Here is a 27,048-nt window from a genome sequence, read left to right as displayed (position 1 = left end):
TTCCTGTTGATTAAGGTTTGATCGAGAAATATAAGCGTCTTAAATCATAACAAAAGAAAACTTGATATGACAATTTACACGCATTTTAAAACTCATTTCAAGAGCGTAAAAACCTTATAAGCTGAAATTGTGTCACACTTGTCATATCGAACCTGAATACCTTCACTCGATATTAGCCATGATAGGTAAGCATGGCATGCCGTAAATTGGAGTGCTACTGAAGGGATTTGTATTTCTGCTATCCAATCGACAGTGTATAACATTACACATATTTATACTTTATCAGTATTTTATACTTAATCAGTAGCTTACGTTTCTTTTTTTCACAATACCTGAATTATGTATATTGTGTCTTTCACCGAACAACGTCGATACCTATAAAGTCCTTGTACCGTTTTATTGACCGTGTTTAGATGTTGGAACTCTCAACAAGTGCAAAGGAGGGACAGCTTGCCGTTTCCACGTTTATATTTCAAAGATGTGAAATCAACGTTGTATAAGTATAAAAAGGTTTCCCTTTCAATGGAAATAACATAATATTTACGCTAGACAATGTAGTTCCATGTAATTAAATGAATTTCACATGTCCAACTTAACGTTAACACCTGTTGAAATAAGTACTTGTTTGTATTATATAGACATATGCTGCAAACTTCTTGTTAAACAAGTGAAAAAATACCCCACACATGATTTTGTAGTGAAAATAAATAATCCAAGAGAACTGTAAACTTACACAAACAGACCAAAACAATTGATTTTCTTGTTTTTTGCTTATTAAACAAAAAATAAAAGTCGAAAGTGCTATCGGATGCACAATAAATATTGTAGGCATTATATTTGAGTCTTATATTGAAATTTTGTAATGATATTGTCTGAAAAAAACCCTTCACTATAGACTTTGTCTAGACTTCCTGAATTTTACAAACAATAAAGTATAAATAATAGCTACTTTACTTTATAACTGCACTTTTACATGTAGAAGTGAGACTCCATGGATTAACTTTTTTAATCATTTTAATTACCGGTATACTACTGTTGTCCTTATCTATTATATCAACAAGCACAATGCTACAAAACTACAGACAGTTTGATCTGCGTCATTTTTGCAATAATGGTGGCAGATTCCAAAACAAATATATGTAAAATTGACTTGATCATTGACAATAATATTGGTCACAGCTTTGCTATTATAAATTTGTTTTGCTTTTTAGTAGTACAGCACTTATTTTAAACTTGACTGTATGACATCTGTGTAAAACGACCATACATATCTTCAATTGGTTGTAGCCTCAATCTTCTCGTTTTTTTTTGTTCAGGGAATCGTCTCGATTTAAAATCAAATTTGTAATTTATGTACAACACGACGAATACCAGAGATCTTTTAAGGCATAAACTAACTACGTTACTTGAGCACCTGAGAACCTGAGTTCACCTGGTAATTTGTGGGTTTCGTGATACTCACTCTTTTGTTTTTTCAGTGTATTCTGTTTTGTGAACATTTGTTCTGCTAACCGTCTCTTATGTTTTGGCAATGGTGTTTTGTTTTTCTGTCTTTTACGTTCTACGTCAACATGTTTGTCCTTTCTAAAAGTAATTCAGTTACTAGTATGGCGTATTTTGTCTTTTTCGTACTATCGTTGTCTGCTTCTATCTGTTGATTGTATCTGGGAGGACTTGACGTTTTTGTAAACACGTACCGACACGACACGTACTGCTTGCTTGCAGTTCACGAGTAATGCTATCACCATCACCATTCAGATACCTTTATTTTACGGATTTGTTCTCGATTTTACTCGATTTGTAATACATGTACATTATTAAAAGATTACGGTATGATATATTCTAACAATCCCCTCTACTGACTGGGTGGTTTGCAACTACTTTGACTGGCTGTTATACCCTAGCATAGTCGATGACGTCCCTCTACGGAAACAAAAACGTGATTCTCTATGTTCGGACTTTATGTTCACTTGTGGAATATTATAAAGAATTAGAATAAGAATAAGAATATTTATTATTCCAATCAAGGGCCCTTGATGGGCAGCATTACATGTACACATAAAACAATACATCATGATTTGTAACAGAAAAACATTTTATAAACTAAAATGAAACATTAAAAAAAAGGTTCAGACAGATGTTATTATCTTCATTCTATAAAAATCATATACATTTAATTCCAGGCAGGATCAGAACCAAAAAATCATTACAATTATCATTAATTAACATTTCGTCTAACATCTAGACATAAACGATCATAAGAAGAACTTTAAAAGGTAAAGTCTATATGCTCTTTTTAACAGAATTTTCTTTCGAAACATGGTTTTATTATCCATTCCTTTGATGTGTTTGAGCTTTCGATTTTGCCTTTTGATTAGGGACTCTCTAAAGAGTGAATTATAATTCATGTTCCTTTAAGAGAAATATTTTATATTTTCCCAGTACTTTTATATTTCTTCTTTTGAATATAGTTTTCGAAACTATTTCTTCTAATTTGGAAACACCCTAATCAGTTTTTTGTTTGTGATTTCCATTACCATGATTACATTCTATATGTTTTTAACATGTTTATTATTCACATTTGTTTTTTCCCTCAATGTTTTACAGGATATTTATTAATTTAATAATGCTTCTAAATAAATTTTTAAACTTAAAGAAATAACTTCAAAAAGGTTTTGTAAAAAATTAACTTCAAAAAGGTTTTGCAAAAAATAAATTTCAAAAAGGTTTTGTAAAAAATTAATTTCAAAAGGTTTTGTAATCCAATTTGAAAATATTTGACAAACATCCTTCTGTACCGTCTAATTTACCTGGGACATATTATTAATACAAAAGCTATTTTTAGTGACAATGTACCTTTTGCTCCCGGCTGTATGTCAACACCTTTACTACACAGACGATCACGTGGTTTCATCAACCATGGACATATCACATCTTCTACCTGAATGAAAAGATAAATTTTGTATTACTTGACGACAATTTGATTTAAGACAAATACATTCATCGCGTCAAATATTGCACTTCACGTTGCAAACTGGAAATTTATAGACGTGAAGACTGCAATATGTCATTTATTAGTAAATGTTTTAAATTTCGAACTTTTCTTTAATAAATTTGTTTTGACATATGACCATCTCGATCGACCGACGTTTTGTACTTTTCGTGATTCGCATTTAATAAGCATGTTTATGCGGACTTCGTGGGATGTTTGTGTTGCATACAAACGAGTTATAAAGTGCTGCCCTGGAATAGTGCAGTGGTTTTGTTTTATTTCAGGAGATTTGAGATAAGTAATGCTATTCAAAATCAAAGGAGGGACAACTTTATATTAACAAAAATTAAAGAAACTACTACTATTGTAAATATTTTAAAACTGATATAATTTCAGATTTTTAAAGTTATAGTATGTCAATGCGGTTAAATATTGTATAACTTAACTTCTGTTGGTATTTTTTTCCACTGATAAACTGCCTCTATCTTGTACTCAATAAGTATCGTATGGAAGTACATGTATGTCAGTCTCAATAACCTATTTATGAAATAAAAGTTGCATCTGCCAGCTATGCTCAATATCATTATAGAAGATTTTCATCCTATAAGCTGTACATTTTGGTTATTAAACATTGGTGAAACATATGTAATCCTTGCACATATGATAGTTTCTTCATTCTTTAATCGATATCAACATCTACTTAAATGAGACTTTTAAAAATGAACATATCACGACGATTTTTTCTTTCTTTTGCAACCCTGAACTATTTCAATAAAACGTTATTTATAAAGTTACCCTTAAAATAACATGATCTTTTGTTGCTATAATACTGTAGCATTACAAGATGTATTTCTTAAGTGCATTCAAGCCTACCTAATCGTTGATATATTTATTTAGTCTAACATTTCGTTTTTCATCACTTATTTGTTCTATTTATGTGTTACAAATAGATAATGGGATATTTTATCACCTTAATGTCAGATGACCTTAATTTACCCTTACAAAGATACAACGTAAATCAGCTAAACATCAAAATCACTGAAGCGTTAACAAATACAACATACCACAACGGATTATTGACAATTTTATTCTCAACACTTCCAAATAAGGGACTTTACAATTCTTGTCAAAGCCGTTGTATTGATCCGATGGTAAATTCATCAATACGCTATACACATTATTGAGAAATCTCCAATTCTATAATTGCTTCAATGTTCCTATTTTTAGCACTACTGCTTGCGAAAAAGAGATTAAGGCATACGTAAGCATTCTATGTTCGCTACAATGGTTAAATGATTCTAGAATACCCCTATCGTAAGCCTGATTGGTAGTCTTTGTAGTTTATTGTTGTTTAATATGTATGTTTCTGTTCTATAGATAGATCGTCTGCGTCAGACGCAGTATCGACCGTCTAATGAGCTTCACACAGCAGCCATTGACATCAAGTAACTCTAACCAACCATGCAGAATATTAACAGGCAACCAATCAGAAACGCCGTTACATCTATACCAATTACCTGGAATGTGTATTGAAATGTGGTGACGTACGAATTGATGCTGTGTGACGTCACTGGTTGTTCCCCAAGACCTTGTTACGATGATGTTGAAATATATACACACGATGGCCCAGTTTTCATTGATGTTTGAGTTAGATTGCGAACTATTCGGATGCATGGAGTACTTCGTATATGAGGGACTAGTATTGCTTTATAAAACAATCTGGATTATTACAAAGGATATAGTGGAGTGTCACAAATTGATTATACATTGGATAATTCTCAGCAAAATATTCAAGGTAAGGAACTTGCAATTTTTAAGCATTAAAAGTCGGCAAAAGTATTAGGTATTTTTCTTAGATTTATTTTTATTTCTTGCTTGGTAAGTTACTATTGTAAATAGAATTAACACTTATTTTTTTTTTATAACATATATCATAGAATTTGCTAATTATTTTTAGCGACTTACAACTTTATTTTAAAAATGGTTAGCACCTTTTACTTATAGTAACCGATGGTCAGTATTAGGAAATGACCACCTGTTTTACAAATCATTGCTACAGTTCCTTATTAACTGAATATAAAATGCATATGACAGTTGTTTATTGTGATAATATTGATAATACATAACTGTAGGAACTGCATTATATAAACTTACTGTATTGATGGGGGTGTATTATAGCCTTTATACTTTCTTGACAAACTTTAATATTTTTGTCTCGGTAATGCTTATTGCTGAATGTGTACTTATTTATATTCTTTGTGATTGTCTGAAATTTAAAAAAAAAACATTGTCTAACAGAAGAAAACCTAAAACTTGCGGGTAACGGATCAAGCTTTTCAGAAAATGAAAATTAACAACACCGTGGTCAATACAGAGCTTCAAATATTTTTGTTCAAATTGATGTCGCCTGAACTATTCCTTTTGGTACATAGTCAGTGCCTTCTTATTTTATTGTACATTGCTATTAAATCAAACGCTTTTGCTAGCATGGAGTAGGGTACTTAACGATTTTTGAGAAAAAAAGTGTTATGATTATTTATTAAGGGGTTTTCTTATACAATCTGTGTTTTTTTCAAAATCTTTTGAAACACTGTACTTGATTCGAAGGGGGTGCAATACACTACCGTGTTAAGTTGGTTAGAAATGAGGGACTGTTGAGCAAACACATGGTCCAGACGAAAACACTCGTTAGATACTAATTTGTCTAGCTCCAATGTGAGCAAATAGGGTTTCATGTTTTGAAATAAACGGAAACTTGTATCGAAATTTATTCCTTATTACACATATGTAGGAATAGGTTATTATTTGACCATACTTATGGAATGATGTTTGTAGTTATATTCAGCTAGAAAGAGTCTAACAATGTATATATAATATTAGTTCATAAATCTTTTGAAACTCATGCAGTTAAGGCAAAACTTTGGTTTTTCCGGTTTAGCAAAAATTAAATACATCATATCGATTTATACTGATGATCGATGGTGTGTTGAGAATAAAACACGATTTTTTTTTCCATTTGTAATTTACTTGTAATAAGATATGTATATTACGGCACGATCAAAATTCAAGTCTTGCAATACAAAATCCAATGTTACATGCATCGAACATACATGACATAATGAAATGTGAAAAATAGACTTCAAACCCTAAGAATAAAACAACAATGATTATTTTGTAATTTATTTGAGATAAGTCAACGTTTAGACTCTCTTTTGTTTAGAACGTTGTTTAAATAAGAAGCTATTTTTTTCATACAGTCTCAGATTATGGGAATTGCAAACAATTTGAGTGTCATACATTTTATACAACAAACAATACATAAAAATATATAAGGATAAGATAAATAATTTGATATTTTGCTCGTTTTGACATTTGATTGTTTGTCGTTTATTGTTCATTATATGGAATATTCATCAACTTTAAGACAATTTAAGATTGATCAAGAACGATAACTCTGATATTATTGATTTGTTGGGGGAGTCGATACCTAATACAATTAATAAGAAAATGAGACGTATAAAGCATCAGGATAAACAATGATTTCATTTACAATGGATTAGGTTAACCTACATGCAGGGTATGAATATTTAGTTTAAAATTAAGTTTTGGGGGACACTTCGAACATTATTAGAAATGATCAGCTGATAGTTGTTATGTGTGATCTTTAACATGTTTAAATACGTGGTTTTGAACTGTATGTAAAAAATAAGAAGAACAATTCTTTTAAAGAGATTGGATAAGCGAGATTCAAAGATTTTTTGAGAAAAAAAGATAGTAAATGAAAAAGCAATGCTCTTTTAAATGGTATGTTATTTTTGTTTATATTTTTAACACATTGGCACTGTAGAAAATGGAAAGCGATGGAAAGTTGTATTAAATGTGTATATTGATAATTTTTTTATGAAATTTAGTCAAGACTAAAAACGTACCGAAGTGACTTTTTTCAAGGAATGCTATAATCAGTTCATAATCAAGCAGAACTAAAATTCATTACAGCAATATATTCAATATTTAATTTTGCTGAAAAAAATGTTATACATGATTTTCCTCAAAAGATTTCTATTCCAGACTACTAAATGATTTAATGTGGATGAAAACATATGAATCTGGATTAGTTAAAACGACCTTAATACCTTCTTAAAAACTATTCCCTTTTATTGTAATTTGATGTGCATTTTATTCAGTGTCTGCATCTAGATAATCTTTTAAATCTCTTTGATGAAATATATCTCTACTTCATTTATCTCTATGTTTGGTACAATTATTTTTACTTTATTGTTAAAATGCCTGTAGCATTGACTATTTCACTGTGATGTTTTAATAAATATGACAAAATATGTATGCAAAGTTTTGTGTCTGAATCATACAGTTAAACAGTTGCACTTGCACTTAATTTTTATTTCGAAACTATTCCTAATGTTTAAGTTTGCTTGAATAAGGCCTTTACTTTAGTTTTTTTCAATCTAATGTTGCCTGAATTGCTAAATTATGAAATTTAATTAAAGATCTCGAATTCAATTTTTATTTTCGAAATTCTCTTAGAGCACATTGTAAATAGTTCTGATGTTATTGACTGAGCTTATGTCTTTCAGTTTTTTCTTAGATTTTTTACATTTGAAAAAATAATGGTATTGACTGAAAATTTAATTAGGCCTGTTTTACATTTAATTTTCCGCACTTTAATGAAAGAATATACTCGCTCGCCTTTATATTTGTGTTGATAGTTGCAAAATTTACAGCATCTCTACCCCTCATATAGACACACATTTGTTTCCATCTTTCGTCCTCAACATGCATGGAATATCTGCCACTGGACGTTTAAATACCAAAAATCAATATGTCTTTCTCCTTGTGGGACTCAAAGTAACTTTTAAAACAAAATTAAAATAAAAATCATAGTCAAGAGAACTTCTATCTCTTGTCGTATAGTGCATTGTTCTATGCATACTAAAAGTTCAAGCTACGTTATGAAATTGGCGTAATAATGGTATGTTTTGAGATTCGTTGCCAATCTGTTTATTTTACAATTCGCAGATGGACCATAATACCTATACTTTCGAACACAATCAGCCTATGTGACGTAAGTAATCGAAGAAAATATTGTATTCGTAATGAAATTTCCAATAAATCATAGCAATTGATAACAATTAAGACGTTTATAAAACCCACCTTGCTTTAAAATATATTCCAACTGCAATATCTGTTTTGGTTATTGTTTATACCTGACAACATTAAATGCAAAAGTTCTAAAGAAGTTATAATGTCTTGTGCTGTTAATTAGATAATTAAATTTTGTATTAAACAATGAAAAAAATAATAGTGATATTTAAACATAGTCTACTTTTGGTGTTCCAATAAATCGACAAAATACTGTGTTTGATCAAGATGTTCATTGAAACTATAATAAATTTTACTTGTTTATACTGTAAGTTTACGGATGCACTTTTTTAATGCAATGTTTCTAAATTCTGAGATTTCAGCAACTTTAAAAGATAGATTCTTGAATACCTACATGTAGCTCAAATCACCCAAGTTTTCAATTTATTGTGTTGATGTATCTCGTTTTGCTCAGTCTTTATTTTTCTATCATCTATGTGGTATTTTGTACACTTTTAAGTCTATTCGTATTTTTTAGTACGTGGTCTTCCTTTTTACAAACACAGGTTTCGCTATCTCTTTTATCGCTAAAATATGGATGCATTTACTTTATTTTTAAATTTTCAAGCAAGTATTTATTACTTTTTATACAATTTTAACAAGTATTGCATCACAGGTTACAAGAACTAAAATTTTCAAGCAAGTATTTATTAATTTTTATACAATTTTAACAAGTATTGCATCACAGGTTACAAGAACTAAAAACGTTATCAAGTGTAAAATAAATTAAAAAGAATGCAATAACAGCGACAAGAATATGTATATGGTGTACCGAAGAACAGGACGAACCCCACTAAGGGTCATTTAAATATGCAATAGGTCTGCAATTGTAAATTGAAAACTGTTAATTTGTCAACACATTGCAATCACGTTGATGTAATTTATAATTCTATTGTACTTTGCTGCAGCGTATGCAACCTGCCAAATTTTGATGCATTTACCAATTTACCTTGGTTAAAAAAAATATGATCGTGATAAAGCAGTTAAAGGGAAGCAACTCGAATTCATTTTACGGAAAATAGTAGCGGTTTTAATGGTATCGATATAGTTTTATTTTTTACTGCAAATGATCATTTAATTCGAACCGTATATAAATACTTTGATAATCTGATTAAAATCCGATCTACACTCCCTCTAACGGTGTTGAGTATCGTAGCGAAGTCCTACAGGTTATTTAAATGATATTCTTATTGAATGAAAGTACAAGTAAATAAACTTATAGTCCGCTAAAATCAAACGGTTTACAGATAATGATAGTAGCTATCTTATCAAACGGCGACTTAAATACAAAATGTAAGTGAGGTTAAGGTGCCAAAGATTATTTTAGAAGTTTGGTTGTACCTTTTTCTTTTGACTTTTGTGCCAAGAGGATCAGTTAGAGGTCTGTCTTCAAGTGCGGGCTTTGCGTACGAAAATCTGACAAAGCTTACGTTAAAGACTAATTTTCAAAACAATCGTCGGGTAAATTGCCGAGTATTTAACATTTGCCACCACCGGAGATGAAGAAATGACTGCTAAATATCAAGATACCCACGGATACAATTAAAATTAATTGAAAAAATTATAACAAATATATGAACTTTAAGAGATATTCTAAAGATATTCCAAAATTAACAAGGTTAATCACACCTTTATCCTTTGGTCTATACTGATAGTCCATTGGCAACAATTTTTACCACATGTCCTTATTTTGATATAAGTTTTATTAATTATACATATTATATACGTATTATCTCCTGTATTGTTGAACCATTTAAGGAGGTCACTCCCATCTATATTCATTTTACGTAGATTCTGCAGGTGATTGACATCCTCAATTCCAAGGTGTTAAACGTCTCCATATAAAGAAAGTAAACATAAGTTTTCTTTTCAACACCAATGCGATGACCATTGTGCGTCAAGAAATTCTGGCGTAATTGGAAAAAATCAATATAATTCAAACTCATCCAATGAAAAATCGAGCTCGTCCATTGGGCAGTTAACTAATTGAACATGTGGATAAAATCTACAAACACTTTTAAAATTGGATAATTTCATTCTAAACATGTCATCAATAATGAGTGGGAATTTTTATCATCGAAGACCAGTTATTAAAAGAGAACCACCATTTAATGCATGCGTTTTATATAATCTTGGTAAGTTCAATGCATGAGTTTTATTAGGTTAAAATATATAGAGAACCGGCAAAAATAATACGCTTATATTTTTTTTTTTTTATTAAATTTATAAAAGAAAGCAAAGTTTTATCAAACCTTGTGCACGTGTTTACTGTTTTATGTTTACCTCAAATGCAATTTTAACAAGATACTATATATGTTTGCACCATTTAAAAAAAAATCAAACTCATAAACATAGAAAGGAGTATTGTTAAACAACCGCTAAGTTTTAACAAAAGTTACTGATACATTGAGTACTTTTATAAAATATCTAAAGTGAAATTTTTTGTTAAATAAATTTTTCTGTTTTTATGAAAGCAAATTAAAAATCCTTGACAGCACTTTATCAAATTTTAAAATATGGAACATATGTTACAGAAAATGATGGCTCGTGCACGTCACGTGCTTTTGAACGAGAACGTATGCACTCGTTATGTTGCGTTACATTTTATAAAATCTTTTAACCGCAGCTAATCTTTTAATAAAGTATTATCAATGATGTTGATTCCAAGTTAGAATGTAACAATTCCATTTTTAAACGGTCAGTAATAATTTGTTTATTAATTGAATATTTTCATTTATCTTTAAAATGATAATCATATTATTTTTTTTCAAATATCTATTCTACATTTTTGATATAAAAATTGGGAGACTTTCAAATGTTGGCGAAAGATCAAACACACGGGATGGCAAACATGAATATAAACTTGCTTCAGTTGGCCATTTTTATTTCTTGATACCCTAAAATATTACCAGAACTCACTTATAAATACTGTCTAGCCTCATCCCGATGTAGAAATTGTTGAACGAATATCCAACCAGAATTTTGCAGAGAAATGAGCATGCGACATCATTTAAAGTAAATATAGGCCCCATCGTGTTTGTGTATGTGTGTGTGTTCCCATCTCACAGTCAAATTAAAAATACAATTTCCTTTATAAGACAGTCATAAGAACTGTGAACGGGAGACCCAAAACAATAATTTGACCTGATATTTTTTGGCCATAAAATTTTAAACATATACCGGTGTTGCCAAGACGTAGACTATATATATATATACTAACAAATTCATTGCATGATATTCAATTGTCGCCAAATAATTTATGTGTATTTTATATTTTCAGATTCCTCACAGAGAGTCCCAGCCTCTCCAAGACGCCATTCATTAAGTGTGACATCTTCCCCTCAACAATCACCATCAACAACCACCATTACATCATCAACGGAACAAATGTTACTTTTACAGCCACAGGTAATTTACATGTTACTTTTGCATCCGCAGTTAATTTACATGTTACTTTTGCATCGCAGTTAATTTACATGTTACTTTTGCATTCGCGGTTAATTTACATGTTACTTTTGTATTTACAGTTAATTTACATGTTAATTTTACATCTACTTCATTTCAACTCTTGTAAAAAGTTGTCTCATTACCGGGCAGTTAAATTACTTACATGTTACATTTATAATCACACGATCATTTGATCTTTAAAGTCCTAACTTGTTCTTGCACGTATATATGCATCCCTGACTTTCAAATGGTCGATTCGATCGCTCCTGACAGAGGTAAAAAAAGAAAAGCAATTCAACTTATATTTTCAGACATGCACGGAATATTTACCACTAGACGTTAAGCACTAAAACATCAACCATTCACATTTCTAAAGACAGCTGTATGTAGTTAATTAAAACACTGGACAAAATATCTTTATCAATAATAACGATGTGTTTGTTGACACCTTATATAGTTTTAAAAATTTTATTTTGATATTTTTCAAGGCTACCTTCTTCTGTTAACACCTTTATAATCCATAAGAAAAGGTCGATTGCCTCGCGATTATTAGATAGACTAAGGATCTAGTTTTTTTTTGTTTTTGTTTTTTTTTTTTTTTTTTCATCGTCGGTTTAAGTCGGGAGAATGGTTCGAAATTAAAACATTTAAGGATGTTTGCTCCTCTATTTTTTGAATTTTTGACAGTTTTTCGGAATCCTCTGGTTTTATCCATGTATTGTCATTAAAAAAAAAAATGCCCACTAACCCCTATTTTTCTGTTCATAATTTTAAAACTTATACTTCAAAAAGCCATATTTCAAAATCTTATAAAATCCTTGTTATTTTTTCATAGTTTTTGAAACAAAAAAGGTGACAATATTAAATGTATGAAAAATCTAGAGATAATTATTTCCCGCCAAATTTCCAATGGCTTATATCTTGAAAACGACTGCACTCCATTTTTTCCTACTTTTTTAGTTTCTTAATTTGTATACTATCAATTCATAACAGTCTTTCAAAAAGCTTGTTATTTTTAAACAGAGTAGCGAACATCCTTAACAAAATGAACTCTTTTTTTTTCTCCAAACAACTTTTAAATTTAACATGTAAAACTCAATCATAATGGTAAAACATTGACAGTGAATAGAAATGCATGTCTCGGTTTTGAAGAGTTGGAAAACAAAATATAAAAGAAAATGTTAAAATTGCAATTGGGAAAATTATTATTCATTTTATTAGCGTATGCATGTATATTAATTAACTGAAACTACTTATCCGTATACTCTGGTTGAGCCGGGACTTTAACTGTTATCACTTTCGCGAACAATGGATTTTAACCATATGGTTAATGTCATATGCTTCAGTTATAACGAGCGGAGGCACACTCCGTTAAAGGCGTGAACATTTATTTATAACACCAATATTAATTTAAGTAATTAGAGTATTAATTTCTTGTATTTGTTTCATAAATCCGGGCACGTGTTTAAGATAGCGATAAAAGTTCGATTTCGACGAATACGGTGGTTGCTCCTCGCACGTCAACACCAAACACCAATTGACATAACTTATAATGTCATGAACACGAGTAAAGTGAAAACTTAATTGCCATGAAACCACAGAATTATATATTACTATGATAGAGAACCACTTGATGTGTATTAAAAACGCAGTGGCGTAGAGAAAATGTTTAAATGACCAAATGCACGTGCAAAAATCTAAAGTATCCGCTAATAATTAGGTTCTGTCGATTACATGTATTGCTTTCACCTAATTAAATAAACGATTCAAAATTCAAAAATTGTTATTAATTTTACCACGACGACAATCACATGATTGGAACACATTTTATACATAAACGCACGCAAACAGAAACCAAATTTAAGAATAGACTCAGTAATATTATATTTCCGTACATTGAGTTTAAATTAGAAACAATGTCGAAATTTAAAAAATATTAACATTGTAAGGTGAAGCCAAAAGGTATTCACAAAGATATGTTTAGGTGCCTAAATATGCTAAAACTCAAAATTCACCAGTAAAAGATTCGATGTAGTTAATTTTAAAATGAAGTGATGAAATTTCAATTAATATAGATTTTTCTACGGTGACGTTCTTGTTAGATTTGATCTTGGTCAATATGTAATTGGTTAATATTTCTCGCACCTTGTGAATGTTTTATGTTGACATTTGACTTAGGGGTCAATTTTTTTTCGCAGCTTGTGTTGTATTTGCTAAGAGAAAACGGACGTCAGCATCAGGCTATATAACACAGCTACTTTAAAATTCAAACATTATTCACTTGAAACTTGCTCTTGTAAGATCTGCTGTCAACAAAAAGAATATCAGTAAGACATTTTGATTTTTTTCTGTTTGTAGGCTGCCTTCACATCTCAAGCCAGTTTTCTGGGAGATTTGCCTGCACCGTTTGCTTCGTGCGGGACACAGTCAGGTAGTGCGGACATCGGCATATTTCCATCATCTGCAGGATTTCAAGGAACAATGCCTTCGGATACATCATACGCATCAGAAGATATTCCTTCTGATATTTTTCAGGGCGGCTTCGATTCATCTGCTTTTCAAAACATACAACAGGGCTATCCAGAAACCTACAGTTACGAAGGAGCATTCATGGTGGACAAAGAGTCAGCTAAACAGCTAGGAGCTATGTATTCACAGGAAAATCAAAGTTTCCCAGGATCTCAACCAAAGTATACCGATTCCATGATGTCTTACGAAGGCAGTTTTCAAGCATTTCCGGCACAGGACTGTGACTTATTACCACAAAGATACATCAGTGACACTAAACAAAAATTCACTTATCCATCACCTCATGAACTGTTCCAAGCACCTCATATTGGATATTCCGAAATCGATCAAAAACATCCGCCATTCAGTTCTCATCAAAGTTTTAGTGATGCTTCAAACATTTTCTGCAGAGACAGAAGCAGTTTTCCTAGTTACGGTCAGGGTTTCTATGACAACCGAAGTTTACCTCACACGGAGACTGATAGGACTCATTATCGTCCTGGAGATTTAAATGTAGTGCGTCAGGGTTTCACCCGTAGACCGCCTCTAACAATTCCAATGCCTCCTGGTACCCCAGAAGGGTAAGTTGACTTGTAACCAGTTATACAATTATTACTTGATTGATCTCTTTTTCAAATTCTATTTTTGCTACTTATCTATAAAGTGACTTTTTCATAACCTATGCCGAATTTATCGTCACTTATCCTTAAAATGTCATTTCAGAAAATAGAAACGAATATATTTGGAATGCTATTTTCAAAATACAAATCTGTTAATTTTTTTCTTACTCGTCTTTAATACCTGTTACCAACATGACATTTAAATTTTAAAACATGTATTCAATCTTTAAAACATGTATTCCATCTTTACAGAATGGATGTTCAGAAATTTCATATCAAATCACCAGCTACCCCTTCCACACCGAGTTCTACAAGGTCTTCCCCTGGGAGGGAACAACCACAGAAGGAGAGTCTATTGTGTGCAGTTTGTGGCGACAATGCTGCTTGTCAACATTACGGAGTCAGAACCTGTGAGGGATGCAAGGGATTTTTCAAGGTAAGAACATCCATTTTTGTTTTATTCCAATTCTCTTTGATTTGTGAATATCTACATCGGCAATGTTTTTATAAATCATTTATGAATTCTTAAGTAATATTTGTTGCTCACATTCGGTTAGTAGCAAAGAGTCTATTTTTTCTTAAATAAAAATCTATGTTTTATTCTTAAACAGAGAACAGTACAGAAAAATGCCAAGTACGTGTGTTTGGCCGATAAAAATTGTCCAGTAGACAAGCGAAGACGGAACAGATGCCAGTTTTGCAGATTCCAAAAGTGTCTGGTTGTTGGCATGGTCAAAGAAGGTACGTTAATTTCTATCTAATCAATTTTCATTTTTTATAATTATCATTGTATAAAATTTTAAAGCTATCTATATACTTGTCTTTATAATTTTACTGAATTTTAAAATGTAGCTGAACACTTAGGAACACGAACATTCATGTAAATATTTATTTCAATATGTCAGTTTAAGTCTTTTATCTTTATTGGTTTGATTGTGAGTAGAAAACCATCCTGTAATTATATATTAAGTGATACAATAAACTCATCATAGATACCTGTCTACCAGGATTTAAATTTTGTATTTGCGCCATACGCTCGTTTCGTCTACAAAAGACTCATCAGTGACATATAGGTTAAACATTGTATTTTTTTACAGTTGTGAGAACAGACAGTTTAAAAGGCAGACGTGGTCGGCTTCCATCAAAGCCAAAAAGTCCACAAGAATCACCACCTTCACCCCCAGTCAGCCTCATTACTGCATTAGTCCGAGCACATGTAGATTCTTCCCCAGACATTCCAAATCTGGACTACAGTAAGGTAAGTTACAACACGTTTAAATATACCTTTGAAAATTAAGTTTTAAACAACAGATAAGTACATATATAGGGTTTTATGTTTCGGTATTCGTTATCATAGTAAGAATAAATTTGAGGCAACAGTAGTTTATCGATTCAAAACTCCTAAATTCATTTAAAAGATACAAATTAACGTAAAACACTAAATCTATGGGAATTTCATGAACTACAAAAGGAGCAAGAACGCATGCGTCGACAGGGTGATCATCTTCTGCAACGATTTTGAAATTATATACAGCTTTAACCTTATGTGGACATTGTTCTCTAAATCACTGTGACGGTTGATATAGATATTATCTTGTATCTAAAAGGAACACACCCCTTTCGTGTATGCTTTAATTTTATAATTCAAATTAACATTTAAAATGAAAGTAATACAAAATATCTTTATTACAATTATTTAACCAACTGATTTGTTTTTTTACCAACAGTTTGAAGTGCCTTCCGGTTCAACAAGCCCAACCTCACATGAAGAAAAAATCAGGCTTTTCTATGATATTATCCTCACCTCCATGGATATACTGAAAGCATGGGCAGAAAAAATCCCGGGCTTCTGTGACCTGTGCAAAGAAGATCAAGATCTTCTTTTCAAATCAGCATCATTAGAACTCTTTGTTTTGCGGATAGCATACAGGTAAGTCACAAATTGCGCTTTAATATATAAAACGTGGTAGAAGGACAAAAGTCAAAACTTTTTCAACGGCTTACTTGAATATTGATTCAACTGATATGAAACTAAAAACAATTTAGTAAGTTAAAATAAGTGAATCGTGAATGGGTGTCTTTTGGAAATTGTGAATTGTTATTATAAAAAATATATTAAAATTTATTTGCTGATTCTGTCAAAATATTTAAATGTAATGCCTTATCTATCATACTAATTATATGCAATTAACCTTTCAGAGTTCATCCAAATGATGACCAGATAATTTTTGACAATGGCCAGGTATTCCACAGAGACGAGATCAGAAGTATATTTGGAGAATGGATAGATTCCATTGTCGACTTTGGGCTGTCTCTCCACAGAAACAACCTAGACATTTCATCACTTGCTTGTATGGCAGCTCTAACTCTTGTCACAAGTAAGTCATTTCAATTTACTATTTTTCCTTTAGTCACAAGTAAGTCATTTTAGTCTACTATTCTTACTATAGTCACAAGTAAGTCATCTTATTTTACTATTCTTTCAAAATGTATTATCCTTCTTGGTCTACCTTGCTTAGCAGCTCTTTAAAAATTCTTAGTTTGCTATTTTTTTTCAAAATGTATTATCCCGCTTAGTCTAGTTTCTTTCTGTTTACTGAATATTACGTTGCAAAATTACGTTTCTCTCACATGGTGCGACTTTTGAAGTCTACAGTAAAATATTTTGTTCCTGGTATCTACATCATGTATGCCAATAGAATTTAGGCTACCACCAAAGTTTCATTAACATTACAATTCTTCTTTAAAAAGTCACATACACTGGAAAATTATCGAAGAAATCCAATTATCCGATACAAAATTATGAAACAAATATGCATTAGGAATACACTAACGGGACTTTGCGATGTAATGTCATGAACAAACTTTATAATTTCGTTTTTTTTTTTTGTAGCACGGCATGGAGTCAAAGATCAAAAGAAAATGGAAGATTTACAAATGAAAATCATAGACTGTTTGCGTGATCACTGTACATACAATAGTGACGCACAGAAGAAGCCACATTTATTTTCCTACATTCTCAGTACGGAAGCAGAACTTAGAACATTAAGCCGAGAAGGGCTTCAACGAATGTTGTTTTTTAAACTGGAAGACATTTTTCAGGCCCCACCTATCATTGAAGATACTTATTTATCAAGTGCACTACCATTTTAAATTTGCATTCATGATGTCATTCACTATGGAAAAGGATGACGTGGATATTAGTATTGACATTTGAATTGATATTTTTTTTATTATAAAACATTATATGTCTGTGAAAAAAAAAGATAATTATATGTTTATTTTCTAATTTATATTGCAAAAATATGACACACATTCTAGGTTTCGGGTACCTGTATGGACTAGAAATTCGATTCGCTGTTTCATAATTTAATGCATTCTGGGTTATTTAATTTACGTACTCAAAAACACCAAAAACAATGGTGTCGTTGACCAATTATATGACCTCATTTTCATTTTTTGGTACCAACAGTGAAACTACCCATAGTTTACTAGATTATTAAACTGGAAATAGACGAAGTCATTGCATCTCTTAATAGTGCTATTTTTTATAAAGTGCTTTGTTGTAATAAACAAATGGTTTGTTTTTCTCGAGAAAACCTTAGTGATAATTGTTTTTTATATTCAAATGTTTCTCTGCAGATGTAACTTAAAAGTGTTAACAAGAAATATCTATAGACCTTTTTCATATAACCGACTTTTGACCCCGGATTATATAATTTTTCGACAGGTTGCCTTATCTGCTGTCCGACATACTAAGAGCGACCAAAAGATGTAAAATCAAATATATGGTCAGTGAAGTTTTGGAGAAAGTTTACTGCTTACCCCACAATTGTACCGACTGGAGCTTGATTTTTCTTGTTTATGTTGCTCTTACTTGACGGAGTACCAGAATGTCCTACAACAGAATAGGTGACATGTCGAAAAATATTAACTCTGGATTCATAAATCGAAGCTCTGTCTCAATGGTTGAATGCTATTTCATATATCTACAATTTTATTATCAAAAAGAGTATGTATTTTTCATGTACTTTTTAACGTAAAGATCTTTGAAAACATAAATAATTTCTAAATTTGATTAAAAGTTAGCACTAAGACTTCACTATCAAATTTCAATTAAACTTCCAAAAAATATCGTATTTGCTCTTTTGATTGTAGATGATTTTAAATCCAAATAAATTGGTTTGGGGAAATATATGTATATAATTGTAGTGAGATAAACCTAACAAATCCGTTAACTTGGCCCAATCCTTACACACTACAGTACCCAAATTTCCTCTTTGCATTTTATACATTGTGACTATGTGATGATAATCATGATATGTATAAATTTTTTTCTGCACTTTTGTACATATTAGAACATCTATGTCGTCGAAATGTTCACAAAATCTGTTGTTAAGTTATATGTTATATTTGGATATACATATTTTTTTCATGTTAGCGTCTTTTTTTTTAGAAGCAAAATGCTTTAGAAACGTAGAAAAGTGTTACATTCATTTTAAAATTTTTGATGTTGTCACGTGATAAATAATTGAATGTTCACTTTTGATATAAATGATTTACTGTTTTAGTGTTAAAAGTCCGGTTTTGTTTTATTTATTAAAATAAATGGAAGTTGGGTTGTAACTCTCAGGATTTTTAAAGGTACATTGTGATTATATCTTCAAAATTCAAATACATTTTTGTAATTTATTCAGATTTATTTCTTCGTATTGTTGAATTACTATATTTCTATTTTTCACATCTTGATAAATTTTACAATCAAATTCTGCATAACAATCACATAATCTTAAGAAAAGTTCGATTTGAATGGTCGTTAGCAGATGTTAAGATTCACTTCATTTTCTTCAAGTGATTTTTTTTTGTACTCTTTTGAGGTGAGGCAATAAATGTTATATCCCGGTGAATTTTAAGTGTTAATGCTAAAGTATTTGTGTTGTTGGTTTGCTGTCTCACATAAATCCAAAATGTGCATTCATTATTTTAAAATTTCATGTTTTGTCCAGATATTATTTGTTTTTACTATTTGTCTCTCTTTTTAAGAATATGATCAATGATAAAGACGCTAAACAGTTCATTTATTATAATTCATAAAAAGATAAGTCAACAAAAACATAAAACTAATGTCGTTGTAAAAAAAGGAATCAAGATGGCCGACATGGCTTAAAATAGCACATAAGGTAACATTTCATGAGTAAATAAGAATTCTCATTTGCAAGTCAATGTCGACCAACTTCAGTGAAAATTTATATAACCATGTTGAAGCAACACAGATAAAAGTAAAAATAAACTCACTTTCGTTTTGTAAGATATTTATTATCCTCTAAGGAATATATCCATATGTGATTGCTTCAAATCTATATAAATTAGAAGTAGAGAACATCCTAGTCTTTTACAAGTTAGATTTTGGTCATTCCAAGATGTAAGGGAACTATATTTTTATGTATCTACGCAATGACAATTAATCTTTCCTTCATAGTGAAGAGCTCTTCATTCTAGGGCAGATGATATTATTGAGTTACAAATGCCATTGAGGAATAGATATATGTTTATATGGTGTATTTATTATTTTACTATACTAGTCATAATTATTTTGCATTTTGCTTGCCAAATTAACATGTATTGTTGAAGTGCTATGTTTGTTTTTGTTAAATTATTTCTTTATTTTCATTAAAAAGGGTTCATAAAAGACGTTGTTAAATTGTTTTGTAAATAAACCTTGCTTTCAAATACCACTTGTCCATTTTCACTTATCCAGAAGTCAGTTTAGTATGCGCATGATCGTAGGCCTGCTGGTAGAATGGTTAATGACGTCAGTTCTTCGGTTTGTTCAGACCAGGACACATCGAATTTTCATTTGGAATTTATTTAAATCTGAAAACATTAAAGAAGAATATTTCAAAAATAAAAAGTTGAAAAGAAAATATAAAATAATCATGACAATGTGATGAAGAAAACAATTTTCATCGAAAAACTTTCCTAAATCTATCTTTTGAGAGCTTGAAGGTTTGTCGTTCCGTTTTCTGAAAAGAAATAAAACTTTGTGAACCCTTTTAATCTTTATCTGTGATATTCCATGATAATAAATATTTTGGAATGTTTCTTCTTTTTTCGTTGAGGTCGAATTCCGAAAAACTGTAAATATTGGTTAAATATGTTGTGTTTACATTAGATGTATTCTAAATTAGCACTTTTTATATATTTGATGTAACCTTTCCAGTCACGTGTTTGAGCAAAGCTTGAACATTTTGTTTGTTTTGTCTTAAAATATGTTTATTAAAAAATGCAAAAATCTGCAAGTCTTTTTGTTTATACAGTACCTGAAACTCATTACAGATACATTTCTTATGACTTTGTACACCAGTCTCGCGTTTCGTCTACGATGCCGAAGAAACGATTCAAAAGGCCAAATATACACTTCAGATTTCCACAATTCCGAGAGGTTTTGCAAGGTTTTTCTAGGGTAGAACATCCATAGTACTTAGGACAGATAATTTACAAATATGAATATCATATCAATAAGTATAAAATACAAAATGAATGAAATATTATATAATAAGCAACAGAAATACCATCAGCTAAATGATCTACATAAGAAAGGACATTAATCAAAGGCTGGATAACACGAACTCACTTATAATTGAGGATATATCATGTTCCCAGGAAGGGTATAACGTTCTTAGATGCTGTTCCAAATTCATAATCCATTATTCTGTGTAAAAAGTCTTCCTCATGGATGTATGAATTGGAAAGTTATAAATAATAATATGTTCCATGATGTGTCAAAAGGATAATTTTATATTTTGTACAATATCCGATTTTTAACGGTACCAAATAATGATTTGGATGCCTGAAAATCTTATAGATAGTGCGTGCGAAGCTAACATTATACCTGAAATAACAACAAATTCCAGTAGAATTATTGTTATGGTGACCGTCATCTTTGAAGTATACAAACCAAGAGAAAAAAATTGAACAACCATTTGGGTGCATAAAATTTATTATGGATACGTATAAAAAAAAGAAAATCACAAAAGTACTGAACTCTAAGGAAAGTCACTTATCAAATGAAAAAATCAAAAGTTCAAACACATCAAACGAATGGATAACAACTGTCATATTTCTGACTTGGTACAGGCGTAGGATGGCGTTCATTTTCACTGAACTAGTATTCATATTTATTTAGAGGCCAGCTGAGGGACGCCTGCAGGTACGGGAATTTCTCACTGCATTAAAGACCTATTGGTGACCTTCTGCTATTGTCTGTTCTATGGTCGGGTTGTTGTCTCTTTGACACATTCCCCATTTCCATTCTCAATTTCATATTCTGATGTAAAAAGAGTGGACTAAACCTGGTTTTATAGCTAGCTAAACCTCTCACTTGTATGAGAGTCGCATTAAATATTATTTGAATATCTTATACAGTGGTAATCATGTTCCATTTGTGAGTACATAACCAAAACCTTCACATATGAAACAACAAATACATTTAAATAAAACCCGAAAGGCAACATTAATACCACTTAAAAATGGGACATCCAATAATACAGGCACGTTATATATTTTTCATGGAAGAATTGGTGGCATTTCCCTCCTATGTGTGTTCAAATACACGTTTAATGAAGAGGAGTTAAAGAAATGTACCATCAGACAATTTAAAATATAAGTTCTAAACGCAGACAACTGTAGTTTCCCGATGTTCAATTCACATTTATCCATTACTAACATACTATACAAGAGTAAAATAATAAAAATACAGAACTCCAAGAAAAATTCTAATCGGAATATCAAATAGCAAAAATCTAAAGTTCAAGCACATCAAACAAATGGACAACCACTGACATAGTTTTGACTTTGTACAGGCATTTACATGTGTAGAAAATGATGGATTAAACCTCGTTCAACATGGCCAAACTAATTCAAATAAACAAATAGCGAAAACTGAGGAATTCGCATGAAATTCACAAGCAGTGTGCCAAAGTTGAAGCTGCCTGTTGTACATACAACAAATAAAATGAAAATCCACACTCAATCAAATGTCACAAGTAGGAATAGAACACCATTGATAAATATACAGAACAGACGACTAATCTGGTACAGAAAGAACTAAAACATTGAAAACAAGTCGCTAGTCCATTGATACACAAACAGATTGTTCTGTCAACCTTTTCGTCATTTTGTGTCAATATCAAGAAAACAAGATATAGTTTCGTTATAAAATAAAGGATTAAACCTTGTTCAACATGGTCAAATAAATTCAATTTAAAAAAACAACTTAGGAAATTGCACGAAATTGCACAAAATTATCAAGAAGCGTGCCAAAGTTAAAACTCCCTGTTCTAAATACAACACACACAAGTTGAATCCACTGTCAAAATCAGGGCTAATCGTAGAACTGTCAGGATCAGTTCTAGGAAGAACTGTCTAAATCAGTTCTAGGTAGAACTGACCGTATCAGTTCTAGGTTATTACTGTTCTAGCTAGAACTGTCTAAAAGGTGTTAGTACTACATACTGTCCTACAACAGTTCTCATGACAGATTCTGACAGATTTGATGAGAGGTTACAAGTGATCTGCACTGTATATTGGTGTTTGTTTTAGATTCACCTCGGTGTTTCTATTTTTCTGTTGATTGCCTCTTATGGTTGATGTGTTCCCTTGCTTTAGTTTCAACCCGGATTTATTTTATGACCTTTGAACATCTATATTCTAGTTTTGTCTTTATTATGTACAACATAGATTGTTAAAGGGTAATTATTTGTAAGCTTTTTAGCTGAGGTTTACTGTGCGTATTGCTGTGTGATCGTTTATTTTATTTCGGCTAGAGGTATAGGGAGAGGGTGGATTTCTCATAAAAATGTTTTAAGACCGCCACATGTTTGCACTTGTCCCAAGTAAAGAGACTTTGGCCATTGTTATTCTTGTATTTTATTTTAAATCTTAGTTTGTTTTATGTTTTGAGTTTAGTGTGACGTCGACTTCCACCGAACTAGTACAAATTTTGTGTAGGGACCAGCTGACTAGCGCTTCCGAGTAAAGGATTTATTTGTTGTGTCGAATAGGGTTATAATAAAAGCTGACATATGGCCATCCTTCAGATTATCAATTGATACATCAAACTGGTTAAATTTGGAAAAACGAATTCAATATCAAAAAGCAATACTTGTATTTAAAATAAATTAAATGATATGGTTCCTAACTATTTACAAGAAAACTTTCACTTTACTGTTATTAATTATAATTTAGGTTCAGCTGATGAAAAACTGTCAAATGTTCCAAAGCCCAATACTATTGTTAAAAAAACAATTACATATTCTGGTTCGCAAATATAGAACAGTTCAACACATGAAATAAAGATGAGTATATCTTATTAATTTCTGGCAGATCCAAATTTTTAATTTTCTGAAATTAGATATTAAACGCTTAAAGTTTTAACTCGGTCTAACTAATTTTACTGCTTGCTGAAGAGTTCCATGTACAAATAGTTTTTCTTTCATACTCATGTAAAGGAACAAAGTACACAAGACTATACAACAGAAATATATTTTACAATGTTGAATATTAAACTTATTTCCAAAAAGAAGAATAGATGTTATTCAAATGGCAACACTGGGCTATTTTTACCGTTTACAAATCAACAGCTTTCGTCGTTTAACACTTACAATAAAAGGTTGGTTAATTAATATAAATATAAAAATTGATAACTTACTACTAAAAAGAACGCGCAAATGAGGATAAAACTGTAAGTGTTGATTTATTTTGGTGTAAAAATAGATCTGTGTTGTTCTTACATTTGTTGTATTTGAGGTTCAACAACTTTATTCAGCCTTTCCTTAGCTTTTTGAATTCAGTTGAGTATCACATTTCTTTCAATCAAAGCAATGTATGTTACTTGACATCTAAAAATAGCAAATACATAAAAAATATAATATGGATTAACTATTGAACTGGGTTTAGTTTTTTTTTTTTAATTTGTAATATCTTAAATTTTACATGTTGTCTACAAGGTCTTGTGTACTTTTTAAACTCTGCACTAAAATGACAAAAAGTTGACTCTTGTGTGAGATATTTTTATGACATCATCATCCTTAGTAAATTCTCGCATTTTGTTAAATTATCTTCTGCAAAACAAACTTTGTCATTTTGATCCAAGGGTTATTTGAAAGTTCTTCACCATGTTTGAGATTGGCCTGAAATTGCTAAGATATTTTAAAGAATCACTTGACATTGGAAAATGGGATTTTGAGGTAAGTGAGCCAATCCAAATCAAAGTCTTATAGAAAACCCTTTGATAGAAACATATACTCAGAAACCATGTTCAACATTTAAATAAATTCTGGTTCTTGAGATACTTGGATTCTCAATATATTAAAAACACGTAGCGGAAGGATTCTGTATGATTTTCATATGATGCAGAAGTACTCTTTAATCAGTTTAATTAAGCTCTGGTGATGTCATGCCAGTAACTGCTAGTAGTCCTTTGTTAATGTATGCATCGGAGGTTACTTTGCTTAGTTTGTTTTGTCATTTATTCTGACATCAAACCTGGACTTCCTTTAAACTGAGTTTTACTGTGCGTAATACTGGGTTTATTATCCATAGGCTCGAGGAATAGGGGGCTGATATCTGACAAAAACATGTTTAACCTCGGCTGTTTTCTGCCATTTGTCTGGATGTTGACTCTTTGACTCATTCCCATTTACATTCTCAATCGATTTAATTTTAGTTTCTTCTTTGCTTAACATAATTATTATTAATGACCACCATGTTGCAAAAAATATTGTATTCACATTTATATAACATTTTAGATAAATATATTACATGTTTGTTAAATATATTATTTAACTCACCACAAATTGTGTTTCTTCATTATTGCACATATATACGTGTCTATGTCACAGGTATCGAGTCAATGTTGATATATAATAATCATGTTTCTGTCTAGATATAGTTAATAGTTACCAAAGGTACCAAGCTTATAATTTGATACGCCAGACGCGCGGTTCGTACATAAGGCCCATCAGTGACACTCAGATCAAAATAGTTAGAACTCTAAACAAGTATAAATTCGGAGAGCATTGAGGACTCAAAACTCCAAAGAACAAAATTCTAAATACAGCTAAGGTTATCTTTGCCTGGTATAAGATCGTTTCACCAGCCCAGTAGGCAGCACTATTTTGTGCTGACATGAATTATCATTGATATGGTTATATTTATAAAGTAACTGTTGACAAAATTTTGGATTTTTGAAATATTAAGGCTTTTCTACTTCAGGCATAGATTACCTTAGCTGTATTTGTCGAAACTTTTAGAAATTTAGGTCCTCAATGATCTTCAACTTTGTACTTAATTTGGCTTTTTTACTTTTTTTGGATTCGAGCGTCACTGATGAGTCTTTTGTAGACGAAACGCGCGTCTGGTGTATATACAAAATTTAGTCCTAGTATCTAGGATGAGTTTATTTATTATTTCTGTATTGAAGTGCAAAATATTTTTTGGTGTTTGACATGTTTTTTAATCTGTAATCTGTAATGCATACTGAAAAAAAAAATGCTCTTTCCTTCATAGTCATAAAAAGAGACTCCAAATGCTTAAAAGAAATGTATTTTATAATGTTGAACTTTTATGGTTGAATAAAAAAATATGTTAAAAAACGGCAACACTGGTCTATTTTTGTTTTTCAAAAAAATCAACAGCTGTCAATAAAAGGTTTGTTGATTATAAAAAAAAAATGTTAAAAAAGATATCCCACATCTGGGAAATAACGTGCGAATGAATATTAGAGAAATATTATTGAGTTTTTCGTGTAAAAATAGATTATTGTAGATCTTCGTTTACCTTGAACAACTTAATTTCAGCACTACCTTTTTCATTCAAAATTCAGTAAATATCATTATCTTTTTACTCAACACAATTTATATGTTACATGTACTTGATAGCTAGAAATTAGAAAAAAATATACAAACATGTAAAAAAAAAAATTTTTTATAATCGATATTTCTTTTATATGTTGTTTACCAGGTCTCGTGGGTCTTAGCAGAAAAAACGTTTGAAGATGGCAATAACAAAATTTGCCTGAAATTGCACAGATTTTGAGAAAATTCTCCATATTGTGGATGGGAATTTTGAGATTTGTATGCTAAACAAAATCAATGTAGTTCGCACCAAAGATCAAAATCTTTTGATAAATACATCAACATTGTTTCTTTTCCGAAATCTCCAGCATTTAAGACACTAGGATGATTCTATATTTATAAATAATATTTTAAATTATTATTTCATCTTTTCAAAAAGTATATAATTGTATTACATATTTGTAATATC

The 27,048-nt window shown here is 30.9% G+C and overlaps 1 protein-coding gene across 4 annotated transcripts in view; it reads left to right on the top strand.

Annotated features, from left to right (window-relative positions):
- The window catches only part of LOC143059660 (putative nuclear hormone receptor HR38), a 48,326-nt gene extending 27,308 nt beyond the window's left edge, over positions 1–21,018 (top strand). For 2 of the 4 annotated variants that reach the window (XM_076233197.1, XM_076233196.1), the window contains exons 3-11: positions 4,370–4,787; positions 11,430–11,557; positions 13,955–14,685; positions 14,977–15,160; positions 15,336–15,465; positions 15,822–15,982; positions 16,452–16,654; positions 16,924–17,102; positions 17,618–21,018. In XM_076233197.1, coding sequence (XP_076089312.1) covers positions 11,537–11,557; positions 13,955–14,685; positions 14,977–15,160; positions 15,336–15,465; positions 15,822–15,982; positions 16,452–16,654; positions 16,924–17,102; positions 17,618–17,877 — 1,869 coding nt within the window. In that variant the 5' untranslated portion in view covers positions 4,370–4,787; positions 11,430–11,536 and the 3' untranslated portion in view covers positions 17,878–21,018. Of the gene's footprint in view, positions 1–4,369; positions 4,788–8,042; positions 8,073–10,182; positions 10,285–11,429; positions 11,558–13,954; positions 14,686–14,976; positions 15,161–15,335; positions 15,466–15,821; positions 15,983–16,451; positions 16,655–16,923; positions 17,103–17,617 lie in introns of those variants that run through there. The other 2 variants (XM_076233198.1, XM_076233195.1) reach the window with 2 other exon arrangements.
- The last annotated feature ends 6,030 nt before the right edge of the window (positions 21,019–27,048 follow it).

The sequence above is a fragment of the Mytilus galloprovincialis genome, chromosome 14 (assembly GCF_965363235.1).
Source record: "Mytilus galloprovincialis chromosome 14, xbMytGall1.hap1.1, whole genome shotgun sequence".
NCBI lineage: Eukaryota > Metazoa > Mollusca > Bivalvia > Mytilida > Mytilidae > Mytilus > Mytilus galloprovincialis.
Note: the sequence above shows the minus strand (reverse complement) of the source record. Positions and strands in the feature narration are given on the sequence as shown.